Source organism: Gopherus evgoodei, chromosome 3 (genome assembly GCF_007399415.2).
Source record: "Gopherus evgoodei ecotype Sinaloan lineage chromosome 3, rGopEvg1_v1.p, whole genome shotgun sequence".
Classification (NCBI taxonomy): domain Eukaryota; kingdom Metazoa; phylum Chordata; order Testudines; family Testudinidae; genus Gopherus; species Gopherus evgoodei.
Window position 1 is genome coordinate 96,108,514 of NC_044324.1, and position 27,489 is coordinate 96,136,002.

Below are 27,489 nucleotides of genomic sequence, written 5' to 3' on the forward strand. Positions count from 1 at the left end.
TGGGATACAGATAAGTGAAAACAGTACAAGTACTATCTCATTACTTTTCATAAAGTTTACACACCAGATACACTCTTATACATTTAACAATCACTTTGATCTATATACTAACACACAAGTGAATTGACCTGGGGCTCTGACATGAGCTGGCACCCTGTCTGTCAGCATCACAGGGCATCCCTTCAGTCAGGGCCCTTTACTCAATCAGGATAATAACATTTCATTACCTCTGCATTCAAGCTAATGTTAAAAAATTTTATAATACAAAAGTTAAGAAAAGAGTGTCTGTACACGTGGGTATAGTGCTTAGATTATCCACAAATACAAAGTTGTTTTTAAAAGTCATCTAATACATATAGTCAGGGCCGGCTCCAGCTTTTCTGCCGTCCCAAGTGGCAAAAAAACAAACAAACAACAAACCAGTGGCGGCATTTCGGCGGCGGCTCAACTGCGCCGCTTCTTCAGTAGCAGTTCGGTGTCGGGTCCTCCCTCTCATCCTCTTCGGTGGCAATTCAGTGGCAGCTCAAAAAGGAAGAGAGGGAATGAGGGACCCGCCGCCGAATTGCCACCAAAGACCCGGACGTGCCGCCCTGATACCAGACGGAGTGCCGCCCCTTTGAACTGGCCACCCCAAGCCCTTGCTTCCTACGCTGATGCCTGGAGCCAGCCCTGTATATAGTACATAATCAGCAATAACCCAAATTTAGGTGACTAAATTTAAGAATACAGTTTAGATATTAGCATCCAAGTATTCGGGTACATCACTCATAAAAAGTTGTACAGAGATTTGGTTGTGGAAAGCAAAATATATCACTGTGTGAAGACTGTCCCTCAGTAATTGAGAAGTAGGTTGGTTGTCCATTTAGAAAATACAATCCATGAGGAAAGTATTTCAGTTACTTTTCTGACTGCGCTTCTCATTGACACTCCAGCTCATCTCTCCTGGTACTGTTGATGTCTGGTGATGTGTTCTATGTAGATGTCCCTTGACCATCTGATGGCATCTGACACCATGAATTGCCACATCAGCCTAGCGTAGTGCTGACCAATTCCGCATTCTCTTGGCACTCACTTGTTACTGGGGTCTCATGTGCCCAAGGCTCCGACGATCAGCGCGTGTGTCTGAACCTGGTAAGTCCTAGCTCTTAAGATTTTGGCCAGAGAGGCATATTTCTCCACCTTTCGAGTTTGGGCATCATGGAAGGCCAGGGTCCTGTTCTCGAAGGGCACCGTGACGTCTTCCAGGATGATCTTCTTCCGGTCCTCGTTGGTAATGACGATGTCTGGTCGCAGTTGGCTGTTGGTTCCGGGGATGATGGAGTTCAGGCATCCTTCTCTATGGGTGGCGGGATGACTCTGATCAGGCAATCTTGGATGGCATTGTGTTGCAGCTGCCAGGCTCTGGAACGGGGCTTGCAGCTACACAGGACATGGGGTAATGTCTCGTTGGCATAGCCACACTTTCTACATGGCTTGTCCCAATTCCCGTGGCTGACAGCTCTGTTCAGTGGAATGCAGTTGAGCCAGGCCCTGTGGATAAACCTCCAGTCGGCAAATCGGGTGAAGCTGTCCCTGGGAAGGAAGTGGTTGCTGGCATCCCACTTGCACATCACCTCAAACGCCTTGCCCTGGTCTGGCTTCTGCTTCAGGTTTTTCACATACTGGCAGTGGATGTCATCATTTAGGGTCCTCCCCAGCATGGTTCTAGCTTTCGGAGTGAGGATTGTATGGTGATTTGTAACCCAGAATCAGCCAAAATTGATCATTTTGGCAAAGCAGTTCCCTCTGCTAAATTCCTAGGCTGAGTAGGTGTGTTTATGCAAATAGACCTGTTCCTGAAGTTCCAACCCATCTAGCTCATCACTAGATGTTGGGGGGTGTTGGAAGGGTAGGGGAGCTCATTCAGACCTTGCTGACATCCTCCTCCAGCTAAGAATTTGTCATCCCGGCAAATCACACTCCATATTATACCAAGTCCACTAGATCTCCCAAAGTGTCTGAAGAAGCCAGCTATGCATGCTACCAGCCTGTGAGCTAAATGTATTGGTTCTTCACTAACTATAGTGGTTTTCATAGGGTACAAACAAGAAAACAGACAAAATTTGGTAGTTTTGGCTAAGTTTCACTTGGAAGTGTTCAGAGACACACACACAAGCACAGAGATTCTTATGAAGTGAAATGATGGCCACACAATTTTTCATCAGATACAACAAGAAGGTTTCCTTTTAATAGGTCTTCAATTTTTAGAATAGGGCAGGAGTAGGGATGGCGGCCTCCAGCTGTAGGAAAATGGGTTGGGATTGGCTCAACCCAGCAGTCCTTTCCCAGCTCCTCTGCTCAGCACAGTACACTTGCCCTTCTCCCTATGATAACATTCCCTTGCCACCAGAGGTGAAAGTAAGCTTGTCCGGTCCAGTGTGGCGTACTGGTAAGAGCTGGTACACAGCCAACCATACTGGTAGGCCCGCTGATGAGGGGGGTCAAAAGGAGCACTGGCAAGAGCCCCAGGCCCTTTAAATCACCGACAGAGCCCCAGGACTCCCATCTGCTGCTGCCACTACCGCTACCATGGGGCTCCGGCAGTGATTTAAAGGGCTCGGAGCTCCTGGATGCCGCTACTGCTACCACACCAGTGGCTGGAGCCCTGGGCCCTTTAAACTGCCTTGGGAGCCCCTGGGCTTCCAGCCCCTGCCTCAACTCCAGGGCTCTGGCAGCGATTTAAAGGTCCCAGGGCTTTGGTCACTGCTGCAATAGTGGTGGTGGCAGCTGGGAGCTCCAGGCCCTTTAAATTGCTGCCAGAATCCCCGGGTAGCGGTAGCGGTGTCTGGGAGCCCTGAGGTAGTGCTAGTGGCGGTGGTGACTGGGAGTCCCGGGCCCTTTAAATTGCCGTCGGATCCCTGGGTGGCATAGGCCCAGCAGCGCTAAAGGGCTGGCTGGGGAAGTCCGGCTCTCAGCCCCGCACCTTCCACCAGACGCCCTGACCCTTTCGGGGGCCCAGAGCCGCCTCCCCACCTTGCTTAGGACCCCAGTCACCCTGCGAACCAGTAAGTCCCTTAAGTAACTTTTATCCCTGCTTGCCATAAGCCCAAGGAAACAGCCTAGCCTGTGTATCAAGAGTTAATGAGCCTCCTCATTTAAAAAAAAAAACACTGAAAATTTTCTCTATATGTTGAAGAGTTGAGGTTTCCTTTCAAAGTTACATGGTGCCAAAATAATCTGAAGATAGAATATTTAGGGTGGGTACTTTTTAAAAAGGTTAATAAAATACATGCTAGACATGAAAAGATACCAGAACTGATGGTTTATTTCTGAGTTGGAAAAAAATACAACTCTTTTTCTATTTCCTCCATGCCTAAGGAAGGTTTGGTTCAAGAATTGGCTGTAGTCTTGTTTTAATTTCCAGCAGGAATGTTTTTAGCTGGCGCACAAACTAAATGCATAAATAGCATTGGGGGTTTTGGAAGCTGCATTGCTATTTCCTTTTATAATTAATAATGGAAACTTTTTGAGATTTATATGAGCCTCTGTAGAAGCTTCACATGTCTCCTAAAGTGCATGATTAGCTCCCATACTAAAACATCCCTCTCAACTGAGACCAGTTTACTGTACACCCCTCAAACCTCACTAACTCATGGCTGCAGGAGAAAGCTGGTTGAGTCAGTGACTGGCTAGTTCATACAAAAAAGTCTTTTCAGGGCTCACAGTGTGATGAGAAAAGCTGCTCCACAGCTTCAGTTACTCCAAATTTACTCTGCACACAGTGCTATTAAAAAGAATAAGCAGAAACATGGTGATGTGTGCAGAATTAACCAGAACAAGTACACTCTGGGTCATCTTACTGATGTAACCCTTTTCTTCCAAGCCTATTGGTCCCCTAGGCTTTTTTATTATCGTTATTATTCTTAGTTTTGCTTCCTCTCTTTCTGGGGTGCATTTTCTGTGCTGTGCTTCTCAGAAGGTACAGTACAAAATTTGCCCCAGACAACTAGGATGGGGCACAGTGTAATTACAGCAGGCGTATATCAAATTATTAGTGATCAGCCAATGCTAAAATCCAAAGCTAAGCTTGTTTCATATAATAGGGCACAAAATGAACCTACATGGCAGAGCTAAAGTGCATCATAGCTGCATTTTTTAGGACTATCTTTTGCATTCTGTTCTGTAAGAGACTGCATAATGTTCTGCAGTGAGGCAAAGAAAAGACCCTTAAATTGAATAAGAGCAAATGTCAGATTGGGTTGGATTAGATTAATTAGATATGATACAGACTCAACAAAAAAGGAGTTTGACCAAATTCAAGAATGACAGAAGCAATTATTCAAAAAGCAAGACCCTGGGGACAGTTTTTGTTGTTGTTTGTTCAGCACCTCGCACAATGGGGTCCCGGTCCATGAGTAGGCCTCCTGGGTGCTACGCCAATACAAGCAATAAAAATAATACTAATAAGAGGCATTATAGAGATCCAAAGGGCTGTTAACACATTTATGCAAATTCATCCCTATTGTGTTACAATTAAGTTCTGCATTCATCATTGTCAGCTATCCCTTGATATGAGGATGTCTGCCACGGGAAAAGTCAATGATGAGACTTAAGATGGCTAAGGAGTCCAATCCGTTTTATACAGGTTTTTCCACATATGTGACAGGTGGTTGGTTGGAGAGATCACAGCTGCTGGCCGGGATGCTGTACCCTTTCCTTCCTCCTCTGCCATTTCTCAACCTCTTGAGCAAGGCAATTCTCTTCAGACCGGGCTGAGGCTTGATGTATGATGTGATGACATTGCAGTCTATTGCCGGTCAGTTCTTCCCAATTCATGGGGTCAATGCCTCCCTTCTTAAGATATACTTTCAGGTGTCCTTGTAGCATTTCCTCTGTCCCCTACAGGTCCTTTTACCATAGCTAAGTTGAGAAAAGAGGACTTGCTTTGGAAGATGAGTATCAGCCATCCACACACAATGGCCAACCCAGCAAAGCTGATGTTTCATAATCTTCACCTCAACACTGGTGATGTTAGCTGCAGAGAGAACGCTGGCATTGGTGCGATGGTCTTCCTATCTGATACAGAGAATCTTCCTAAGGCAGCACTGTTGGTACCACTCCAGATGGTTAAGATGGCTTTGGTATGTCACCCATGTCTCATGCTCATAAAAGAGAGTGGCGATGACTACTGTATTGTAGACCAGGCTCTTAGTTTCCATCCGCAGATCTCTGTCAAAAAAGACATAATGGAGCAACATTCTGAAGGATGCGTTGGCACAATGGATCCTATGTGTAAGCAGGATCTGAATGAATGCTTTCGTGACAGCTAGCTCGGAGGGGAAGAGACTATGGGTGTGTTTATGTAAATACAGTTTGCTCCAGCTCTGTCTGCATTTTCATCATTTGCAGCTGTTTCAAGGGATCTGAATTCAGGGGTAGTGAAATATGGTTACCAATGTTGTAATTATTGTAGGAATATAGGAAAGCAGGACTGTGCTTAACCTGTCCCAAATGATGAGAGGCAACCTCAGTTGAAAGAACCTCATTAAACTGGGGCTCAAATGTCAGACCCCTGTGAAAGTAAGAGGGGTAGGGATAGGAGTCCCAGTCAGGAGGCTACACTGCCCCGCCCAAGTCCTCGCTAGACTAGCTTAACCTATTTTCTCCCCCCCCCCCCCCCGCCATTCAAAGAATAGAGCTACATAGGCTTCAATAGGAACCTCTTTTGTTATTTTAATTGCTCAATCAGAGTTGAAACCAGTTCTGGTAGGACTGTGTTTATGGCCTGCCAAGAGCTGAAATCACTTGAGATGGGCAGTGTTTCTGCCCAGCCTGCAAAAGAGCTGAAAATCACTGAGAGACTGATGTGCAGAGGTCACAGCAGAGAGGCAGAAGGTGACTGACAGTCAGCTGGTGAATGAGTGGCCAGCAGGGTGGCAGCAAAGAGGCGTGATGAGCGGCCAGCAGGGTTGTGGCAGAGAGGTGTGACGAGCAGCCACCAGAGCAGCGGTAGAGAGGCACAACGAGCAGCCAGCTGAGTGGCTGGTGGAGGAGCATGGTGAGAGTGGTTGTTGCAGAGAGGTGTGACGAACAGCCACCAGGGCAGCAGTAGAGAGGCACAACAAGCAGTCAGCTGAGTGGCTGGTGGAGGAGCGTGGTGAGAGTGGTTGTTGCAGAGAGGTGTGATGAGCAGCCAGCACGGCAGCAGCGGAGAGGCGCAATGAGAGCGGTGAACAGGTGACCAGTAAACGTCCAGCAGAGCGAGTAAGATGCCTCTTTACCCCCACCCAGGGTGGGAGGTGAACTCTGCAGATGCACCTCTGAACTCTGGTTCTGCACTGACCAAAGACAGCAACTGTGACTGGGGTGCAGAGAAGGGTCGGGCATGTGAAAGGGACTTTTGGGTTGCCGGACTTAAGAACCTGAGGGGAAAAGGGCTCTGCCCAACCTACTTGCTGGTGGGTCTTTTACTGATAGTTTGTTTATGAACTCTGTTTGCAGTGTTTTCCCAAATTAACTCTGAGTTACTTCCCTCCTTTTATTAAAAGTTTCTTTTCTACACTTGGACTCTGTGTTTGTGAGTGGGGAAATATTGCCTCTCAAAGGTGCCCAGAGTGGTGTGTAATTTTCCCATGTTACTGGAGGGGAGCTGGAGCTGGTTCTGTGTTGCATCAATGAACCTGGCCCTTGTTGCTGCTGACTCCACCTGGCAGAAAAGTTACATATGTTTGGTCTCCCCATCAAGATTGTGCTTTCTGGGAGAGGTGGCTATCAAGGTAAGGGAAATGCTCAACATTTTCCAGTTCACCACTGATGACAGTTTGTGGGAGAAGAGGGGCAACTTGTGGTGGGCAGGTGGTAGAGCACCTTAGTCTTCTCAATACTGAGCTATGATAGATGCCTGAGAAAAGATCCAGAGTAGATTGCAAGTCAGCCTTGGTGTGAACGTCGGTAATAACAGTGCTGGTGACCTTAATTTTAGAATGAAGATGCCGCAGGTTGTAGGGCTGGCTGTCCATGCGATATTAAATCCCAATTTCAGAAGAAATTCAGAAGAATAAGAATCAAGATCACAGCCTTGCTTAACACCAGTATGGATAGCGAAGGTGTCTGTCTCCAGTCCATTACAGAGGACAGTGGCACTCATCCCATCATGAAGTAGCCTGAGAATGCGAATGAACTTCAATGGACAACCAAACCGAGACATCACCTTCTATAATGCTTCACGACTGATGGAATCAATAAGTGCCATAAACAATGGCTGGAGTTGTTCTCTGCACTTCTCTTGAGTGTGCTGCTTGATGAGAAGTACAAAATCATTGGTTAAAAAACAGCTTTTGGAAATAGAGTGACCAGACAGCTAGTACAAAAAATCAGGACAGAGTATGGGGGCTACTAGGCAACTATATAAGAAAAAAACCCAAATATCAGGACTGTCCCTATAAAATAGGGACATCTGGTCACCCTATTTGGAAATGTAAACCAGGTTATGACAGAAGCACCGGTGCTGAACTATTTTGAGGTTTAGAGCCTAAGCTTTCAGTCAATATGTGCTCACATAGCCTGGAATCCATCTTTTCACATGATTGACTAGAAGCATATGCTTCTAATACTTTGGTTAAAACACAAAAGAATCTGCTTAGATTGAAAGAGAAATGTTAGCAACTAGTTTTGGTTGGGAGTAGTTTCATAAATTAGTTTATGGGCAGAAACCAGTTGCAGTACAAACAGACCATAAGCAGCTGGAAACTCTATTATGGAAGCAATTGTGCAAAGCAGCACCTAGATGTCAGAAAATGATTTTGTCATTGCAAAAGAGTTGATTCAAGGTGATGAAGGTTGGGGGTGAAATTCTGACTACAAAGAAATCAATGGCAATATTCCTATTGACTTCAGTAGAGCCAGGATTTAACTCCTGGGGAGGAGATTCTTGTATAGACATGCTTTCAAAAGTGCCTATTAAAAATGAAAGCAAGGAGCTACAAGAAAAGAAATGGGACGGAATGAGGATTCAGGTACTACCAATTTCTGAAACAAAATTTTAAAAGCTCAAAAGAGAAACAAAATGACCCAACCTTATAAGAACTTGAGAGAATATTTCTTGACGGATGGCCATCAAAAAATCTGAGGCACCTTTAAACATAAGAACTTCAAGATGAAATTGTGGCATGTGATGGGATTCTTCAAAAAGGATATCATGCCATGATACGACACACCATGAGGTTGGAAATGTTAAGCAGAATCTGCAGTGCTCATCAGAGTAGTGACAACAGAATTCAAGATGTCCTATTCTGGCCAGGAATTAATCTGCTCTTGGTGCTAACTTATCTAAGGGTGAAATTTGCAAATATAGTAAAGTTGTCATTAATGCAGGCTGTGTTTCTTTAGAAAATATCTAAACACCTTTGGAGCATGACTGTCATGAGCAGGGTGGTTTGTTTGCAAAGCCAGAGCTAGTAAACAGTGTGCAGGAAAATTCCAGAGGAGAGCCAAGTGCAATAAGTTAGAATTGCTTAATGTGCATTTATTTATTCACCTATTTATTTTTGTGAGTGAAAAGATATACACAGTTGATTTAACTCAGAGAAAAAGGTAGCTTTTTTTGTACACACCAGCATACAAAGAAAGAAGAAACTGTGGTCAAAACTTTCATACATGGGTGCCAAAAATTGGGCCCCCAAACCCAAATTCAGGCACTTAAATAAGTGGTCTGATTTTCAGAGAAGATGAGTACCTATTGCTCTCACTGAAGTATCAGCACTTCTTAATAAATATAAGATTACTTATTTTGGCTGATCTGATATTAAATAGGCACCTAAATCTATAACCTTCAGATGTCCAAGGCTGAAACCATTGGCCTATATTTCTGAAATACACCAACTATAAGCAATTGTAATTAACAAATTTAAGTAAAAATATCTTGGCATTTGGCTAAGATCAGGTTCTATGTGAAACACATCAGGTTCTATACAGAACACATCACAGGACACCGCCAGTACCAGGTCGAATAATCGAGACCGCCGCTCAGGGAAATAACCCATTTCCTTCCCTGACGAACCAAGGCATGTACCCCACCCATGTACTCATGTGCTACACAGATACTGACTTGGACTCTTAACACATTCTATGGGTGGCATACCCGAGCCCACTTATCCAGTGATGCTTTAAAAACTCCCGCACCCCAATCTAGGTCTGTGCTGGTTATGTGATATGTATGTATCTCATGATCCTTTTAACCGATACGTATAATCCCTCATAACTCAAATCTGACCCCAGATGTACAGTACTTTCCCTCTTAACTTGTGTATATTTAATTTTAAACATTAACGTTAATAAAATTAATTTACTATCACTAGATATCTGTATTTATGGGACTGTGCTCTGTGATCTAGGAGGACTTTTTCACCTCTATTTATTATGATTTAACAGATTTACACTGTGCATCTTACAGAGAGGAACATGCTTTTCAGAATAACAAACTATATGTATTGTATATAGGGATCACGTCATACACCACCAAAATACACGCCCTCTGAAATAGAATTATAATGGCACCAGCCTACATAACAGAACAATTTTAGTTCAGGAAATGAAGAATGCCTTATCTAACTGAATCTCCACAGAAGTGTTAGGCAACAAGAATGCAAGCACTCAAACTCTAGTGCAGTCAGGACAAAGGCATTAACAACCTTAACGCTTGTGTAAAATGCCACAGGCCCAATAATGATCATGTGAGAACATGGTCTTGTGGCAAGACCAAATACCTAGATTAATAGATTCCAAGGTCAGAAGGGATCATTGTGATCATCTAGTTTGATTTACTGGACAACACAGTCTCTAGAACTTCCTAGTGCATCTCTTTTGGGAAAAAAAAATCTAGTCTGGATGTAAAAATTGTCAGTAATATAGAAGCATAGTCTCTAATGTCATGCCAGGGCATTGACTGAGTCCAGTCTTCATCAGCCAGAAGAATGTTAGTTGCGATGAGGGCCTCCAAGGTAGGCAGATTAAAGAAGGGGGAGCAAATCCAGCATCCTTACAGCTTCAGTGAGAATATGGAAATTTCCTGAGGGAAAAACCATGTTTAGCACTAGATGCAACATTTTGGTCATAGTGCCCTTAATGGTTTCTGGAAAATACAGAAAAAGTATCCACACTCCCACTTTTTGCACAGTCCAAGGAAGGCCTGAAACATCATGTGCTAAAAACTGTTGACATTGTTTAAAATGTCACTTTTATGGGGACAAATCTCTCCCTGCCCCAACCCCAAACCAATCCAAAGCTGTGCATTTAGTTTTTATCTGCTACTGTTTATTCTTCCTTATTGGCAAAGGATGTATCCTATGCTCCAGGTCTGTCTTCCTGTACTGTAGAGGATCTCATGTTCTACAGGTGAATTTGGGGCTAAGGTTTTTGTTAGGGCTGTCAAGTGATTAAAAAATGTAATAGCGATTAAAAAAATTACTTGCGATTCATCATGCTGTTAAACAATAGAATGCCATTTATTTTAAATATTTTTGGATGTTTACTACATTTTCAAATATATTAATTGCAGTTATAACACAGAATACAAACTGCACATTTCTCACTTTATATTTATTTTTCATTACAAATATTTGTACTGTAAAAAACAAAAAAACCCTGTATTTTTAAATTCACCTCATACAAGAACAGTAGTGCAATCTCTTTACTATGAAAGTTGAACTTAACAAATATAGAATTATGTACAAAAAACCTGCATTCAAAAATAAAACAATGCACAACTTTAGAGCCTACAAGTCCACTCAGTTCTACTTCTTGATCAGCCAATCACTCAGACAAACAAAGTTGGTTACAATTTGCAGGAGATAATCCTGCCTGCTTCTTGTTTACAATGTCACCTGAAAGTGAGAATAGACATTCGTATGGCACCGTTGTAGCTGGCATTACAAGCTATTTACGTGCCAGATGCGTTATTCATATGTCCCTTCATGCTTCAACCACCATTCCAGAGGACATGCTTCCGTGCTGATGATGGGTTCTGCTTGATAACGATCCAAAGCAGTGTGGACTGACGCATGTTCATTTTCATCATCTGAGTCAGATGCCACCAGCAGAAGGTTGATTTTCTTTTTTGGTGATTTGGTTTCTGTAGTTTCCACATCAGACTGTTGCTCTTTTAAGACATCTAAAAGCATGTGCCACACTTCGTCCCTCTCAGATTTTGGATGGAACTTCAGATTCTTAAATCTTGGGTCAAGTGCTATAGCTATCTTTAGAAATCTCACACTGGTACCTTCTTTGCGTTTTGTCAAATCTGCTGTGAAAGTCTTCTTAAAACGAACATATGCTGGGTCATTATGCAAGACTGCTATAACATGAAATATGCAGAATGTGGGTAAAACAGAGCAGGAGACATACAATTCTCTCCCAAGGAGTATAGTCACAAATTTAACTGATGCATTACTTTTTTAACCATCATCATCATGATGGAAGCATATCCTCTGGAATGGTGGCCGAAGCATGAAGGGGCATATGCATGTTTAGCACACCTTGCAACACCAGCTACAACAGTGCCATGCGAATGCCTGTTCTCACTTTCAGGTGATATTATAAATAAGAAGCAGGCAGCAGTATCTCCCACCAATGTAAACAAACATATTTATCTTACTGATTGGCAGAATAAGAAGTAGGACTAAGAGGACTTGTAGGCTCTAAAGTTTTACACTGTTTTGTTTTTGAGTGCAGTTATGTAACCAAAAAAAAAAAATCTGCATTTGTAAATTACACTTTCATGATAAAGAGATTGCACCATTTCCATTGTTCATCATTTTTACAGTGCATATATTTGTAATAAAAAGCATAATATAAATTGAGCACTGTACACTTTGTATTCTGAGTTGTATTTGAAATCAATATTGAAAATGTAGAAAAACATCCAAAAATATTTAATAAATTTCAATTGGTATTCTATTGTTATAAGTGTGATTAATCACGATTATTTTTTTTAATTGTGATTAATTTTTTTGAGTTAATCACATTGAGTTACTACAATTAATTGACAGCCTTAGTTTTTCTATTACAGTGATTTCCCTCCCTGGGGGTCTGTTGACTATGTCTAAAGGGTCCGCAAAAGGTTATTGTTTTCAACCTGTGGTCCACGGACCCTTGCGGGTCTGCAAACTATGTCTAGGATTTCCAAAGGAGTCCACACCTCAATTCAAAATTTGTTAGGGGTCCGCACATGAAAAAACGGTTGGAAAAAACCACTGTTCAATTAGAAACAGAACTGCAAACCTGTTTCTAAGTACTGCCATCCACGGTCAAATGATAGTTATGTGTGATGCTGCTTGACAAGCCATGGAAACCTAATCAAATGAATACGGTTTGGCTTTCTGCACTACAATTTTCTTGTGCCATGGATCTTGCCTCTGAAATTGAAATGTGTCTATCGATAGAACTCAAGCTCCTCAAAGCCAGTGCCAGGCCTAGAGGCACTCAAAACAAAAAGCCACATGGGGCTCCAAGTTGCAAGTGTTCTCTGGGCTCCTTTTGGCCTTCACAGAAAAAAAAACCTCACTCCTCATTTCTGTGCCCTTTCAAAGCCCTCACTTGCTGATGTTTAGCTGCCTATGTTTTTACCCATATGAGACAGTTCTAGGCTCGTGTTTATGCTTGTGTCTTAATAGTAACTTTTCTCTCTAATGTAAATAAGGACAAGATACAATTGTGTTCATACACTGCCTCTGAAGTGAAAGCCTAAAGTTTTCATTTTTCTGAACGAAATCCTCTTTTAGAAAACGCTCCCATCTCGGATCTCAACTACGCTATTAAAATCTAGTTTTGTTTAGTCTACCAAAAAACTAAGATTGGCCCTGAGCACAGCTGAGCTAATTGCCAGTAAGACAGTTACTTATGCACCTGTCTGGTGATAACACATATTATAATAATGTAGTTAGCTTGGCATGGTGGTAGCTGGCCAGGAGGAACAGGCAGAGGAAGAATGAGTTGACCAAGAACCAACCATTGAGGATTTCAGTCAGATTATGAAACAGAATTTCTTTTTTTAGAGTAGCAGCCGTGTTAGTCTGTATTAGCAAAAAGAACAGGAGTACTTGTGGCACCTTAGAGACTAACAAATTTATTTGAGCATAAGCTTTCATGGGCTACAGCCCACGTCATTGGATGCATGTAGTGGAAAATACAGTAGTAAGATTTTTATATATATAATATGTATACACACACACCCACACACAGAACATGAAACAATGGGTGTTACCATACACACTATAAGGAGAGTGATCAGTTAAGGTGAGCTATTATCAGCAGGAGAGAAAAAGAACTGTTTGTAGTGGTAATGAAAATAGCCCATTTCCAGCAATTGACAAGAAGATGTGAGGAACTGGGGGAGGGAGGAATAATCATGGAGAAATAGTTTTACTTTGTGTAATGGCCCATCCTCGGCTACACTTGAAAGGATTTCCGGTATAGCTATGCCAGCTGTCCCCCTAGTGGAAACCCAGCTTATAGAGGCAAAACAATTCTTTTGTTGATATAGCTTGTACCAGTTCTCCAAACAAAATAAACTGTACCAGCAAAAGGATTTGTTGCCAGTATAACTGCATCTACACTACAATACTTTTTTCCAGTATAAAAATTTCATAACTCAAACTCCTAATCAACAGTATTATCCAGCAGAACTTTCTGAGTATACACCTGGTCCTACAGAATTTTAGGCAGTCAGGGTGAGCTCCACAAAGGGTACTTAGTGTCACAATCAGAATGTGGGCAGTTTGAACTAATGGTCAGAGCAGGAGTCAGGCCATGACAGGTACCAAGAGGTCAGGGTCCAAGACAGGACTCGGGTGTCAGGAGGCAGACAGGGCCAGGCTACCAGGGGCTTACTAGTAGCTGTAAGTATTGCAGGAGAAGCAGTTCTAAGCACGGGAAACCCAGCTGCATGGATAACTTCCTGTCCTTGTGCTTGGTTTAAATAGAAGCTGGGAAGCAATCAGGACCCCACAGTGTTCAGCCCATCAGATCCCAGGATTGGAGTCCTCTGTCAGCATTCTGCTTCTATTCTGACAACCATTAAACAGGTCACCAGATGGCAGGTTAGAACTTACTAGCTCCTGGGAGCCCTGTGCATCAGCATTCAAGAGCCATAGTCCCTGACATGTAGGTGGCTAACTCCCATTTTTAGACACCACTGTGATCCACAAAACACACGCTTGGCTTCCGCCTAACCCTGTAGGTGCCTAAAGTCACTCAACACCTACGTTTTTGCAGTAAGTTCCCTATGCATCTATGTTTCTGCTTCCGAGCACAGGCACTGCTGCCTCCCTCTGGGCACCCAGACACCTAACTCCCAGCCCCAGATCGATACACAAACTGGGGAAATATAAAATATATTACTGGGGCTCTGTCCTTTTAAAATGACCATAACATCCATGCAATCAGGATTTAAATCCAAGCTAAAAAAAATCCTCCACACTCCCAGCAGTTAACTTCACCAATCAGAAGTTTGCCCAACCTGACCTCAGTTAAGATAGTGGAATCTGAAGGAACAGCTTTCTGCCGCTGAACAGGGTGTTAAAACATATCCTGGAAAGTGGCTCAAGAAAATGAAAGATCAGTTGAAAGTCTGAGCACGAAACTGGTTATGTATGAAGTGAAGGATTTCAAGTATGAATGTGTGGGTGTTCTTGCATGTGCTGAGGAAAGAAGGATTTGCAGAGGAGACAAGGGAGAGCTTTGTGTACAGTGCTCACTCTGACACTGCTCAGCCTGTTCTCTGTCTCTGCTTCGCTTCTGACTCTACAGGAACATGCAGTGGCTCCTCATTCTCACTCTCTTCACCATCATTTATATACAACAGGTAAGTTTTCTCAAACTATCTTTTTCTCCCTCGAGCAGTTAAAACTTTTATTTGCTTCATGACAAAATAAAGTTCACTCAAGCAAATGCTGTGTGCAGAATAGGAAGCCATTTTTTACCACCACGTACAATTTTATTTGCAGCTTATTCATTGCACGGTCACAATTTTGACATTTTCCTCACTTCAGTTCATTGCTAAAAAAAAATTAAATTCTCAGTGACTTCAACTCTCTCTCTGAGTGCAAATTCTTGTCTGACACAATGTAAGTAAACATCTTTCCCTCATTCATATTCCAAGTACATGCACTGATCTGGCTCTAGGGCTCCATGAGCTAGTTTTGCAAATTAGCAAGGAGCTTTGGTGTTATTAAACTGTTTTAACAACAGAGGAATTCTGCTCCATCTACTCCAGTTTCAACAGCCAATTTCATTAAAAAAAAATACCTTGCAAATGTGGTCTTTTCCTCTTCTAATAATGAAGTTAAATCTCCACCTGGACAGTTTTCAAATCAATTATACTTTGGTATTAATTTATTTACCTCATACATAATTTGCTTAATCTTAAAAACCAACCAATCAACCACGCATCAAGAGATTTCCACGCAATAGTCTCCTTTTTGAATCTGCCCATAGGATTGGCAAAACATGTGCTGCGGGTTTGTGTGATATGGACACAATTGTCATAGTAGGCTAAGGAAGGAAGAATCATAAAATATTTGGTTTGTCAACTTTACAAGCAGACTTTAAATTTTTATCCTAACTTGATAGAACGTTGAAGATTTTTTCAAGTAAACAGTGTTATTCAGTGGCAGCAGAGTTAACCCTACCCCAGGATGTTTTCTCAAGATTTGTTTTTCTTGCTGTGAAGAGTCACACCTGAGTTGTCCTCTTTCTTTGTTTTTTGTTTTGTTTAGGTAAAGCTCGGCAGGTTCAAAGCACATTTTGACTTATAATACATAAGCTTAAATAACTGCATTAATGTAAGTAATATTTGCTGAACCACAGCATATAAAGAAATTCTGTTAAGAGTACACAGATCCATTTTGAAATAAGAGATACCTGATTTTAGTAACAGACAATACGACAGTGTGTAGTTCAGACCCTAGCCAAATTTTTACAAGATAGATAATATTTTGGGGAAAAAAATTTCAGCAAATGTTGAGCTGTGCTGATGGGAGTTTCCTAAAATAACCATCCAGTCACTTATACTGATAAATGTTTAAGAGCACCTGTTTACCTCACAACCTTCTTCCAGAGACAGAAACTTTAAAAAGCTTTAATAACTGGCACCAAAAGTACAGACTAAGCTAATTTTATGGCTGGTTAAGGTTAACATAAAGCCGTTCCTTAAAAAAAATCAGTTATAAGAACTAGTGATTTATCATAGTACTATTGTACTATGTTTGTGTGGAGAACGAATGAAAATAAATAATGGAATGATTAAAAAAACACCATTTATTAAACTGTGCCTGGAACATTGTAGAGCCTGTTTGAGATATGGCATAATATTTCAGCTCCCATAGTGGTTGATTTTTTGAACAGGTGTGTTTCTTAAAAAACAGTTCTAGTCAAGTGACCATGGAAGCTAGATGTTGGAACCCAGTAAAACTTTATAGGTTTGGTGGAATGTTTGAAAAATAGTGATCATAGCTACAAAAATTACTATAAATATGAAAATCAGAGGGGAAAAAACCCATTAGGAATATCCCCTACTCCCTGTGGTAAACTGGAATTCAGTTATGCGGCTGGTTGTTGTGGCATGCAAAGCAGAGTTCTGCAGCAACTTCCAGTTTAAATATGGGAATATGTATTGAATTAAATAGGAAAATGAATAATATAACTAGTACAATAGTCTTCCCTAGACTGCCAACGGTTGTTTTTACTGACTGGACAGTACTGCACTGCACAATTTGTTTGGAGAAAGAGAGAGAAGCTGATAGCATTTAGCTGGGTCCTTAGGTACCCAGAAAAATGAGGAAGATGGATCAGGTTTTTGGCACCTATGTGGTAGCTGAGGTTTTGTCAGTGGGGAATGCCTGTATCTTCTCTTTCCCTGGATCTTAATGGGCAAGGTTGGAGGTTTCTTTAAGCTACACTAGTGGAGCTGCTTGTACTCCTTGTTCCCAAACCCATTAGACCATGGGAACTACTAGCTGCTCTATCAATCTATTCGCCACTGCTAAATAAGCACATCAAGGTCTAGGTTTTTATTTAAGACCAATGAAATAGTTATGGTTGACATTTAAATTGTCATCATGTTTTAGCATTAATACGCCATTGAAATAAACAGAAGCAATGTACCGCTCTCAGAAATACTATTTCAGGCTCACTGTAGACTTCAGAAAACAACACTCATGGCTCATTTCTGGAAGGTTCTCTATTCAGTCATGGGCTAGAACCGGTTTTCCTTTAAAGTGAAGACTTAAATTCTGAAGCAGGAGCTGGACTGTGTGGAGAATTCTGTAGCTGCAGAATCATGAGACACACAGGACTTTTGCTTTAGGTCACTCAGACTACCACCTTGCCATCTCAATGCTGCCGCCAGTCTGTTAAGATCTCTTTCCTGCTTAAGCCCTGGATCCTGCAAACACTCATGTGTGTAAATTTATGCATGTGAACAAATTGGTGAAACTGCTCACACATGTATCGATTTGCAGGATCAGCACCCTACAACACATTTTTCCTGCCACTAGCACAAGCCAACACAACAATGGAAAAGTGACCTGCCTTCTGTTCCTTCACACACCAACAACCCAATTGTCAAGTAAGCTGTAAGTGCCAAATTTTCAAATACTTGCACCAATGTAAGTGGAAGAAAGAACATCACTTGACTTCCAGATATCAGAGTCAATTTATAGGGCTGACAGATACAGTCTGTAGATTAGGGCTGAGTACACTTGGTATAACTTTATTAACTGTGAAGCCCTACAACACCAAATTTAAAACCTTCTCCTAACTACACTAAAAGTTGTATTTTGTTGAAAAAAGAGACAGATTAATTTTCCTTGAAATAAACGGTAGGTCAGATTCACTGTTGGTGTAACACTCCAAATGTGCTAAGTTAGTGGTGAATTTGGTCCTTTGTTTCTCATGTACTGCCCCAGCGTATCTCACTTTTTCATCTTGTGAATTTTTACAAAAGCTTTAATGGCTTTATGAAACTCACTTCTTTCTCCTGACTAAAGTTTATGGTATACTAACCATGCTTAAAGTAACCCAGCCCTCAAAAGTCCAACCATATGTAAGTTTTTCTGCAGGGCACAAGGCAACGGACAACTAGAAGTGAAGCCTGGGGAAAAATCTGCAGAAGCCAGTGAGGTACATCAGCGTAAAGAGTTTTGTCACTGGCCATGCAAATGCCCCCATGTGCCAACCTGCACCCTGGGAGTGAGCCTGGTAAAGGATGGTTGCGAATGTTGTAAAATCTGTGCCAAGCAGGCTGGAGAGACCTGTAATGAAGCAGAGACCTGTGACCCTCACAAAGGACTTTACTGTGATTACTCTGCAGACAGGCCTAGGTATGAAACAGGAGTATGTGCATGTAAGTTACTCTTTCACATCCTATTCTTGAAACTTCCGGGGGTGATAAGCATGGCTCTTTATAGTCTGACTCGAACAAAAAAAATCTTTTAGTTTGGGCTGCACAGTTCCTTGCCTGTAAATTACACCAACGTACACTCACTCATTTACTGCTGTGTAAATAAGTATTTTTAAGGGTGTCACTGTTACACCATTTTACACATCAGTCAAAGTGGTCCATTAGGTGTAGCCACTCTTACTTATGGAAGCATTTGTGACTGGGTTGAAACAAAGAAGCCAGTAAGTATAATTTCTCTCAGATAAAAGTTGTGTTTGGGTGGGAAAGGGCAGAACTCTCCTCTTACATCTGCAGAACTTCATCAGTGCAGGTAATTGGATGATCTCGCCTTACCATTTGGTATCCATTAACTGCATTTTATAGCTTGTAGCTGTGTTAGTAATTTTGCTCTTTGCCATTTTCAGATATGATAGCAGTAGGATGTGAGCTCAATGGAGTGTATTATGTCAATGGCCAGGCCTTCCAGCCCACCCCACTTTATAAGTGTCTCTGTGTTAGTGGTGCAATTGGATGTACACCTGTATTCACCCCAAAGGCAGCAGCAAGTCAGTGTGTCATGGTCAAGGGCAGAAAAAAATCTGGACATTCCAACTGTGGCCCTGGACAACAGAAACAGCTACAATCAACAGGCTACAGATCAATGCCAGGTGTGCACGACTAGCATGGTAAACTATTTTCGTACATGGTAATTTTTTTAACTACACATTTATTTAAAAAAAAAGAAAGAACAAATGGTTTGATATTCTATTTACTGACATCTTGTAGATCCTTCTTATCAATAGAAAATGGAGGATTCTAGATTTTGGCTCAGTCAGCCTAGCTGGTTATTGACAAAATCTCAGTCATTGCAAGGGGGAAAAAAACAACAACTTCCTTCTCTGTCTTGGATTCAGTCTATAAGAATATGGAGCAATTTATAAATTTTCTGGTTTCTAAACTACTCACAATATTATCAGGTTCAAATCATAATGGCCATTTCCAAGTTAAATCATTTGTCCTCTGCTTCTAGGATGAGAAGGAGAATAAAATAAAACTAAGGGTAGCCCGAGGCTCAAGAACAAACCAGATTCAAGTATTGCAGATATATAGGAAGGAGCATGCAAACAAATGAGCCAGCCAGGCTATAGCAAATTTATACACACATGCTGGTAGTTAACCCCAAAATCTGGAATTCAGGTTGGACAAGCTTCCAAGAAGTTCAAGTGCTTATGCAAGCTATCCTAAAAAATGGAACCTTATCCTACATCTAAATGATACATTTGATACGCAGAGCTGGTCTACACTACAGGGGAAAATCGATCTCAGATACGCAACTTCAGCTATGTGAATAACGTAGCTGAAGTCGAAGTATCTAAGATCGAATTACTCACCGTCCTCATGGCACGGGATCGATGTCCGTGGCTCCCCATGGCGACTCCGCAACTCCGTTGGGGTTGGTGGAGTTCCGGAATTGATATAAGCACGTTCGGGGATCGATTGCTACCTGCCGATATGGCGGGTAGTGAACACGTAGCCTCAGACGAGACATGAAGAATAGCAATTCCTTTTTACAGAATTTATCCAAAACTGGGACTAAAACCATACACAATAGGAAAGGAACTCAGAAAAGCAACTGAGTTCAAATGAATGAATTGCACACTTTTAGAGAATGATGTTAATTTAACCAAGGAGAAATGGAGCCATCTGGAATATCGGATACCAAATCATTTAAACCAATTAAAATGTATTAATAGATTGGAATTATAATTTTATATACCTGCAAGACAAGATGTTGCTTCTTCCCGGCACATTAATAAAACAGAAATTTTAAGGTGAATTTTCAATCATTTTTATTGAGAGTGAAGAGCAGCTCCAGCCCTTGCTATGAATTCAGGAATTTGGATAAACTGTCGAACACAATGAGAACTGCAAAGCAACTGTTTCCCAGTTGGCTTTCAATTCACAGGGCTGAACATTCCAGCCCCATGTTTGCAGGGGAAGGGAAGGATCAACGGTTGCTACACATGCTGAGGGTCCATGCAGTTATTCAGCTCATATACCACCTCTGATCGACTGTCTTTTCCCAAGATACAGGTGATGGGGACGGGCAGCCAATTAGAGCAGCATTTCCCTCCACAGACAAGTTTTTTTCACCCAGTCCTATAGAAAGGTCTGAAAACCCACAGAGAGTTGGCAGGTCTAAATAGACCCAGAAATTGTTTTTAATCCTTTGCTGGCACATCCATGGAAGAATTTTCCCCATTTGTCAGAGCCTTCCTGGATAGAGACTGCTCTGTGCTCAGGGCTCAGTGCACTAGGGATTCCATTTCAGGAACCAGGCCTTAAATGGAACTTTTCTGCCTTTGATTCCAGTTGAATGCAAAGTCAAGTTCGTTTACATGTCCAGTTTTACTTTCTGGTTTTCATGTATTACCATGATGTTACAATTTTTGGGTTACAAATTCTTGGCAGATATTTAAATCTAAATAAAAATTTCCTTTGATTTAAAAAATGAACTTTGTGGGTCACATGCCTATCCATCTTAGATTTCAAACCATGATTTTATAGACCCAAGCCAATAATGAAACACTGCAGAGTGACGGACTCAAAAATTAACTTCTGGAATTAAATTTATAGTTAACCCTTGGCACTACCACATGAGGACCTGGGCTATAATCTACTCCTGGGGGAATTCTGTGCACACAATTGACAAAATTTGCAAAATTTTAATATAATACTATATAAACACCCCTGTTTCAATTATTTTGGTAATTTATTTCAAAATACCTTTCAGCAATTAGCTCTGTAACAATACAGACACATACATAAATTCTCCCAGGAAGAGAGTTAAAGAAACCCCTGTCACTACCCAGTTGTTTCTCTGCCCCCTTCCCATCTAGAGCCCAGCCAGGGGCCAGACAGTCACATCCCTCCCTCATACAGGCCAGGGGTGGGCCCCCCCAGCCCAGATACTCACATCCCCTACCCTCCTAGAGCCTAGTGATCCAGAGGGAGGAACAGCCTGATGCTAGGTCCTGGGCTTGCACAGTTTTTCCTGCATGCCAACTCCTTCCTTCAGGACATGCTGGGAACTGCAGCTGCTGGGAATCCTCCAGTTCAAAATCCTCCTGGGCTCTGCCAGGTCCAATGGCCCCTAATGGAGGCCAACATCTCAGCATCCCATTTCTGTGGGGAAAAAAAGGAAATTCTGCACACACATTAATTTCTGCAAAATCCTGCATTTCGCAGTGGCACAGACTCCCCCCAGAAGTAGCTATATTCCTACATCTTGTTTCTTTACGTCCTGGGCTGACGGAGGGAAAAAATGGGGGCTGACAGGGAGGGACAAAGTAGTGCCCCAGCACTAGGTTGAATATCTTCAGTTACTTTAAACTGAACAGAAACACCTTCAGCCACACTTGAACCTGGAAGTAAGAGCTCTTGGAAGAGAAGTACCACTTAGCTTGAATAAATGGAAGGTCTGTACTATATAGAGGCCTTATCTATTATGTCTGAAGCACCAGAGATGTACATGGCATTTTACAATACCACCAATTAAGATTGAGGCATGCCCCAAAGAACAGGGAGACAACATGGAAAGTGAGGAAGATGGAAGGGACAAAACCAAAACAGAGTAGGAATCCTTGGTAGGAGAAATGCTTTTTCCTTTTCACAGAGAAAACCTGAACATTTGTTTAAAAAATGATGTTCTCTCCTTAACATAATGTAATAATCTATGGTTTCAATTCAATTTGTGCATAGTTTGCATGAAATCATGCAGTGGCTTGTTAGCTCTAAGACTGTTTTAATTCTTTCCTCCTTTCTGTTAATGCTGGTAGCAAATGCTAAGCTTAATTTTATTGCTTTTACTGTTCTTTCAGTTTTCCTGCTTCCCTTAAGCATTTTCTGTTTAACTAATTCCTAAACGAAGACAGTATCTATATCATACGTAGAAAATGTACTACATATGAGCAATTATGTAACCTTCCTTTATTTATTGCAGATCTGTGCCAGGCTTTTAATCTGCTTCCTGCACTGAGATCTTTAACCTGCTGTCTACCTTCCAGGTACCCTCATAATTCTGCCCTACCCTCTTAACTACATGTGCAGATTTCAAACCCCGTGAGCCCTTCTTGAGTATTTCATCAAGATTTGCCAGTGATTTTAAATCTTATTTTATACCTTTACCTATTTGCACTCCTATTAGGTACGGAATTAGATTTATTAGCATTAGATATTTAGAAATGACTGAAAAAAAAATTGCTCCTGACATAAAAAAAAGAAAAAAAGTTACATATCAAAAGATTTATTTACATATGTTCATATAACTTTTCACAGCTGCACTTGGTCTGCAGTCTAAGAAGTTTTTAAAATATGTTCTTCACTACTCTGGATGTTTTATAACAGTTCTTCAGAAGGAATTTTGGGTTCCCATAACATTAATCTGGAGAGCCATAGAACATACAAACAGTCATGCTAAGATTTTCAAAGCCATCTCAGAGATTTGGATGTCAAATTCCGATTTTAATGGAAATTGGTATCCAAATTTCTTAGGCAGCTTTGCACATCTCAGCCTCAGCCTTTTAGGTCTGACGAGAGAAACCACATGAACAGAAATCAAATACTAAATCACTTTTTCAATTAATGCTACTTTAGGCTATTTTTAAAAGTTCTGTCTCTATCTTGCTGTGTTGCAACATGTATAATACATTGTTCTGTCTCAGGTTACAGAAGTCTATCACTTGTTTTGAAGGAGAAGTGCTTAGTACAGGCAACTTCTTGGACACCTTGTTCCAGAACCTGTGGCATAGGTATATCCAACAGAGTGACCAATGAAAACAGTAAATGTGAAATGAGAAAAGAAGAGAGGTTGTGTATCATCCAACCTTGTCAGACCAATATATTGAAGACTATAAAGGTAAATTGTAGTGCAAAATGGCTTTCCATTATCTCTGATATGTGAGCCTTCCTAAAATACAAAATTGATCTTGTCTTTATCATGAAACAGTGAACTACAGAAGTATAATTTTTAAGAAAGCCACAAATCTGAGGACCATTACTGGTAGCCTGCTGTTTTATTACTTTAAAAAATAAATCTCAGTTTCTGACTGGTACAAAGAAAAGTAAGACAGCTTAAAAAAAGTAGGTAGTGTTTCAAATGCCACTGCTGTTTAAATGCAAAACAACCTTTGTTGTTTGTTCTGTTGGCTTTTTTCATGTGAAGTTTCAAGCTTTGCTTTGTTTTACATTTAAGATTCCAAAAGGAAAAACATGTCAGCCAACATTCCAGCTTCCCAAAGCAGAGAAGTTAGCCTTTTCGGGATGCTCAAGCACACAAAGCTACAAACCCACTTTCTGTGGTGTGTGTCTGGACAAGAGATGTTGCATACCTAACAAATCCAAAATGATCATTGTACAGTTTGACTGCCCCAAAGAAGGCTCCTTTAAGTGGAAGATGATGTGGATTACATCTTGTGTTTGTCAGAGGATTTGTAGTGATCCAGGAGATATATTTTCTGGACTCAAGTTATTATAACTTACACCATGGACAGCAGTGTATCATCAGGATGGCAGCATGCTCAGTTTGAAGAGTTAGCTAAAGAGAAGACCCTTCCACTGAAACCAAACTTGTTGGCATTCCTCTGTTAAATACCCTGAGAACATGGTTTAAGAATATCTATGTATGTAAAACAAGACACTCAAAAAACCGTAAGAATTAAATTGTTTGAAGCGCGAGTATACATTTGAGGAACTTCTAGTTAACACAGGGACAGCCATGGAGGGAAAACATTTGTAATTTAAAAAAATCCACAGGAATGCAGGGGTGAATTTGCTCCATATTTACACAAAGCACTCCTAGAAATAGGTGTCTTCCCTTATCCTCAACAAACATGTAGGATGACTACATGCAACCGACGAAGTGGGTATTCACCCACAAAAGCTTATGCTCCAAAACGTCTGTTAGTCTATAAGGTGCCACAGGACTCTTTGCTGCTTTTACAGATCCAGACTAACAAGGTTACCCCTCTGATACATGTAGGTTTAAATTAAACATCCAAATAACTTAAGATTCCTTTTTCTACTAACTTTTTTTGCTGTAATGATATATCATTCTTGATCCACAAGATAGATATTCTTACAGCTACACTGATACAGTATTAGAAAAAAAGATTAATCTTGTGAATTAGAAAAAAAATTACATATTGCAGCATTCAACTACAAATGAATTTTAAGCTCAGATTCAGTTGTGCACCAATTCTTATATTTTACATTTCTCCAAATGCAGTGAATAAAAGAAACATCATATCTGCACAGGTACAAATGAAAACGTATTTGTCAAGACATAGGTTAGTTCACTTCATTCCCAACGAACTATGTTTCTCGATTTTAATTTTACATGTATACAATTTGCCTTTTCATTATTTTTCCCCTCTCATGACATTCTGACAAAAATCAAACTTATAAAAGGAACAAACACTACTTATACAATGAATAGTAACCTCATGATCTTATGCTAGCCCGCCTTCATTTCTCTTCCCTCTTCATGATATTTTGTTTCTTATTTAACCTAGACTGCAAGCTCTTTGGAGTAGGGACCATGGGTGAAGTTCTGGCAAAACTCCCAGTGACTTCAATGGGGATAGGATTTTACCCTATGTCTTTTGTCATAAAGTGCCAAGTACATTTGTAGTATTCTATAGGTAAGTTGTTTCATCGGAGTGACTTTCAAAATGCTTTCTCCCTAATAAGAATTGCCTCCACAAATATTTGTCTTGTGTATTTCTGGCCTCATACATTGAAAATTAGAACTAATACTATTGTGTCTCGTCATACTGCCACCAGAGCTCTCTTGAAAGAAACTTGTAATTAAAAAAAAAAAATGTAATTTTATGGGTCCATTTGTAGTTGCTCCACACAGTTTTTAAGACAAGAGAGTCAGGATTGGCAGACAAATTCTGAATATCCACATATTTTATTCTAAAAAAAATACAGGAGTTGTTATTAAGACAACTGTTTATAAATATAGTCTGATCATAATACAAAAATCTCTTTACTCTAATTATATATTTAAAATATGCTTCTATTTTAATTAGGTTCTTTTAAGAATATAATCTTCATTCTCCAAACAATCCATATCATAAGTACATATGCTCACAGTTATTAGATAAAGAGGCAGCATACTATGCTAGCCTCTTATCCTCATCAGTATATAAACCAACATTAGTGCAACCCAGAGTTCATGAAAGGTGAATCATTATTATACAATATATTAGTATTGTACTTGATGCATCTGTTTTGTCAAATTATTGTTCATATTGCCAGTTTTGATATCAACTTGGAAAATTTTAGTTCAATTACATCTAAATACAATGACGAAGCAACACTTTAAGGTGTGAATAGTGACACACATCACTTAGACCATCATTTTGGAAATAAATTTTCTAGGCTATTATGAACTTCAGAAACGACTCACTAGATGCCTCCTTTCATCTCAAAAAAGGAAATGTAGGATTCCCCTTCCCTCATATATCTTATACCAAGGGGACTCTTTGCTCCAAAGCAGGGATCAATTAGTGCAAGTTGGTCCAAGGAGTTCACCAACTCCATTTTGGGCTGTTACAATTCCTCCCATCTCTCCTCCTGGCAGACGTGATCACTACTTACTCTGCTAGTGTGTGATATATGTTGGTCCTTTTTCCACAGTCTGAGCACTTGATACAACACTCCCAGCCAGCCTGGAGAGGGACAGTAGCAGGATCTCTGTGGAATGATTAGTCCTAGCTGCTTTCATAACCCATCCAGTTAGCTTAGGCAGTTTGCTGTTCTGCAAATAATAGCAATTCTTCCTCTGTTACATAGCTATCTTCAGTCTTGAGGGATATGTTCCAGGCGCACTTTTAGTGGCATCTAGCTGGTTATACTCCTCTATTAGATCTGACAAGGATGATATGGCTTCGGAGAAACAGCTTTGCTCCATCCCATCAACACGCAAGTAATGGTGAAGGTGAGCCTATAAGAATATACACAGATTAACTATATCCTTTTCTGTGCACAAGGAGTTAGATTAGATTAATCTAGCTCAATATACATTATTGTTTAGCCTACCTTGAAAGGGGACAACAAGCACTATCATAAATAGATTGAAAGATGGTCTAGATTCACTAGATCCTTTGCTGAAATGCTATTTAGCAACTTCCTGCTGCAATACTCTGGGGCATGCCCACACTACAGCTGCTACAGCTACACAACTACAGTGCCAGAGCTGTGCTGCTGTAGACTTTTCCCACATTAATGGAAGGGGTTTTTCCACTGATGTTAATCCACCTGTCTGAGAGGTAGTAGCTAGGTTGATGGAAAAATTCTGCACTGGGGGTTAGGTCAACCTTGTGACAGCGCTCGGGGCATGAATTTTTTCACAGCCCTGAGTGACGCTGTTAGGTTGATCTAATTAATCTTTGGGTGAGCAGGGAGGGGATCTTGAACCATACTGCCGGCCAGATCAGTCACTTATCTCATCCTCCATCCTGTCTTACTCTAAATAAAGATCATTAAGGAGGCTTGTTTCTTTGTGTAGAAGCTTGTTGAAAGGATTCACCAATACATAGTTCTGAATCTTAGGCTACGTCAACACTGCATCGCAGTGCAGACTATTGGGGGTGTGAATTGCAGAACATACCGAAGAGTTGCGCACTAACTGCCCTGTGTGGATGCTGCTGGCATGAACTTAAAAAGTACCTAGTTCACGTGAACATAGTCCTAGCAGTTAGAGAACACAAACTAGTTTGGCCAGCAGCATCCGTATGGGGCAGTTAGTGCGCAACACTTTGGTACACTTTGCAATTCACCCCCCGATAGTCCGCACTATGGCACAGTGTAGGCAAGCCCTTAGTGTCACTTCTGACCAAGTCTTTTATATTGAAAGCCAGGTGCCAGTTGTGGTTCAAAAGTGTTTTTTCCAGTGCCGCAAGATATCAAGATAATAATGGAGTAATGGCAATAAAAGCTTTATTATTGTAATTCCTGATTAGTGGAGTTTGCAGCAAAGCTTCTCTACTATTTGCCATTTGTTCAGAATG

General features: G+C 41.0%; 2 protein-coding genes across 11 annotated transcripts in view; one reads left to right on the top strand and one right to left on the bottom strand.

Annotated features, from left to right (window-relative positions):
• The window catches only part of TUBE1 (tubulin epsilon 1), a 73,604-nt gene that overhangs the window by 20,360 nt on the left and 25,755 nt on the right, over positions 1-27,489 (bottom strand). For 3 of the 8 annotated variants that reach the window (XM_030556146.1, XM_030556145.1, XM_030556147.1), the window contains one exon: positions 25,399-26,423. In XM_030556146.1, coding sequence (XP_030412006.1) covers positions 26,265-26,423 — 159 coding nt within the window. In that variant the 3' untranslated portion in view covers positions 25,399-26,264. The other 5 variants (XR_003999569.1, XR_003999570.1, XR_003999568.1 and 2 more) reach the window with 5 other exon arrangements.
• Positions 13,365-24,558, top strand: CCN6 (cellular communication network factor 6). 3 transcript variants are annotated; one of them, XM_030556148.1, is made up of 5 exons: positions 13,365-14,836; positions 18,093-18,376; positions 18,838-19,080; positions 23,137-23,330; positions 23,667-24,558. In XM_030556148.1, exons 1-5 carry the CDS (start codon positions 14,646-14,648, stop codon positions 23,946-23,948), a joined length of 1,194 nt encoding a protein of 397 aa, XP_030412008.1. In that variant the 5' UTR covers positions 13,365-14,645; the 3' UTR covers positions 23,949-24,558. The 3 variants fall into 3 exon arrangements, with proteins under 3 accessions (XP_030412008.1, XP_030412011.1, XP_030412009.1); XM_030556151.1 differs by lacking the exon at positions 23,667-24,558 and adding an exon at positions 22,416-22,479 and having other exon boundaries at positions 23,137-23,325; XM_030556149.1 differs by having other exon boundaries at positions 14,700-14,836; positions 18,082-18,376.

What these genes read in the sequence shown, in the direction of transcription:
- CCN6 (XM_030556148.1), top strand. Translation starts at nt 14,646, where the DNA reads ATGAATGTGTGGGTGTTCTTGCATGTGCTGAGGAAAGAAGGATTTGCA. An exon ending in CCATCATTTATATACAACAG is followed by an intron (nt 14,837 to 18,092) that starts GTAAGTTTTCTC and finishes GTTTTTCTGCAG; the next exon opens with GGCACAAGGCAACGGACAAC. An exon ending in AGGCTACAGATCAATGCCAG is followed by an intron (nt 19,081 to 23,136) that starts GTGTGCACGACT and finishes GTTCTGTCTCAG; the next exon opens with GTTACAGAAGTCTATCACTT.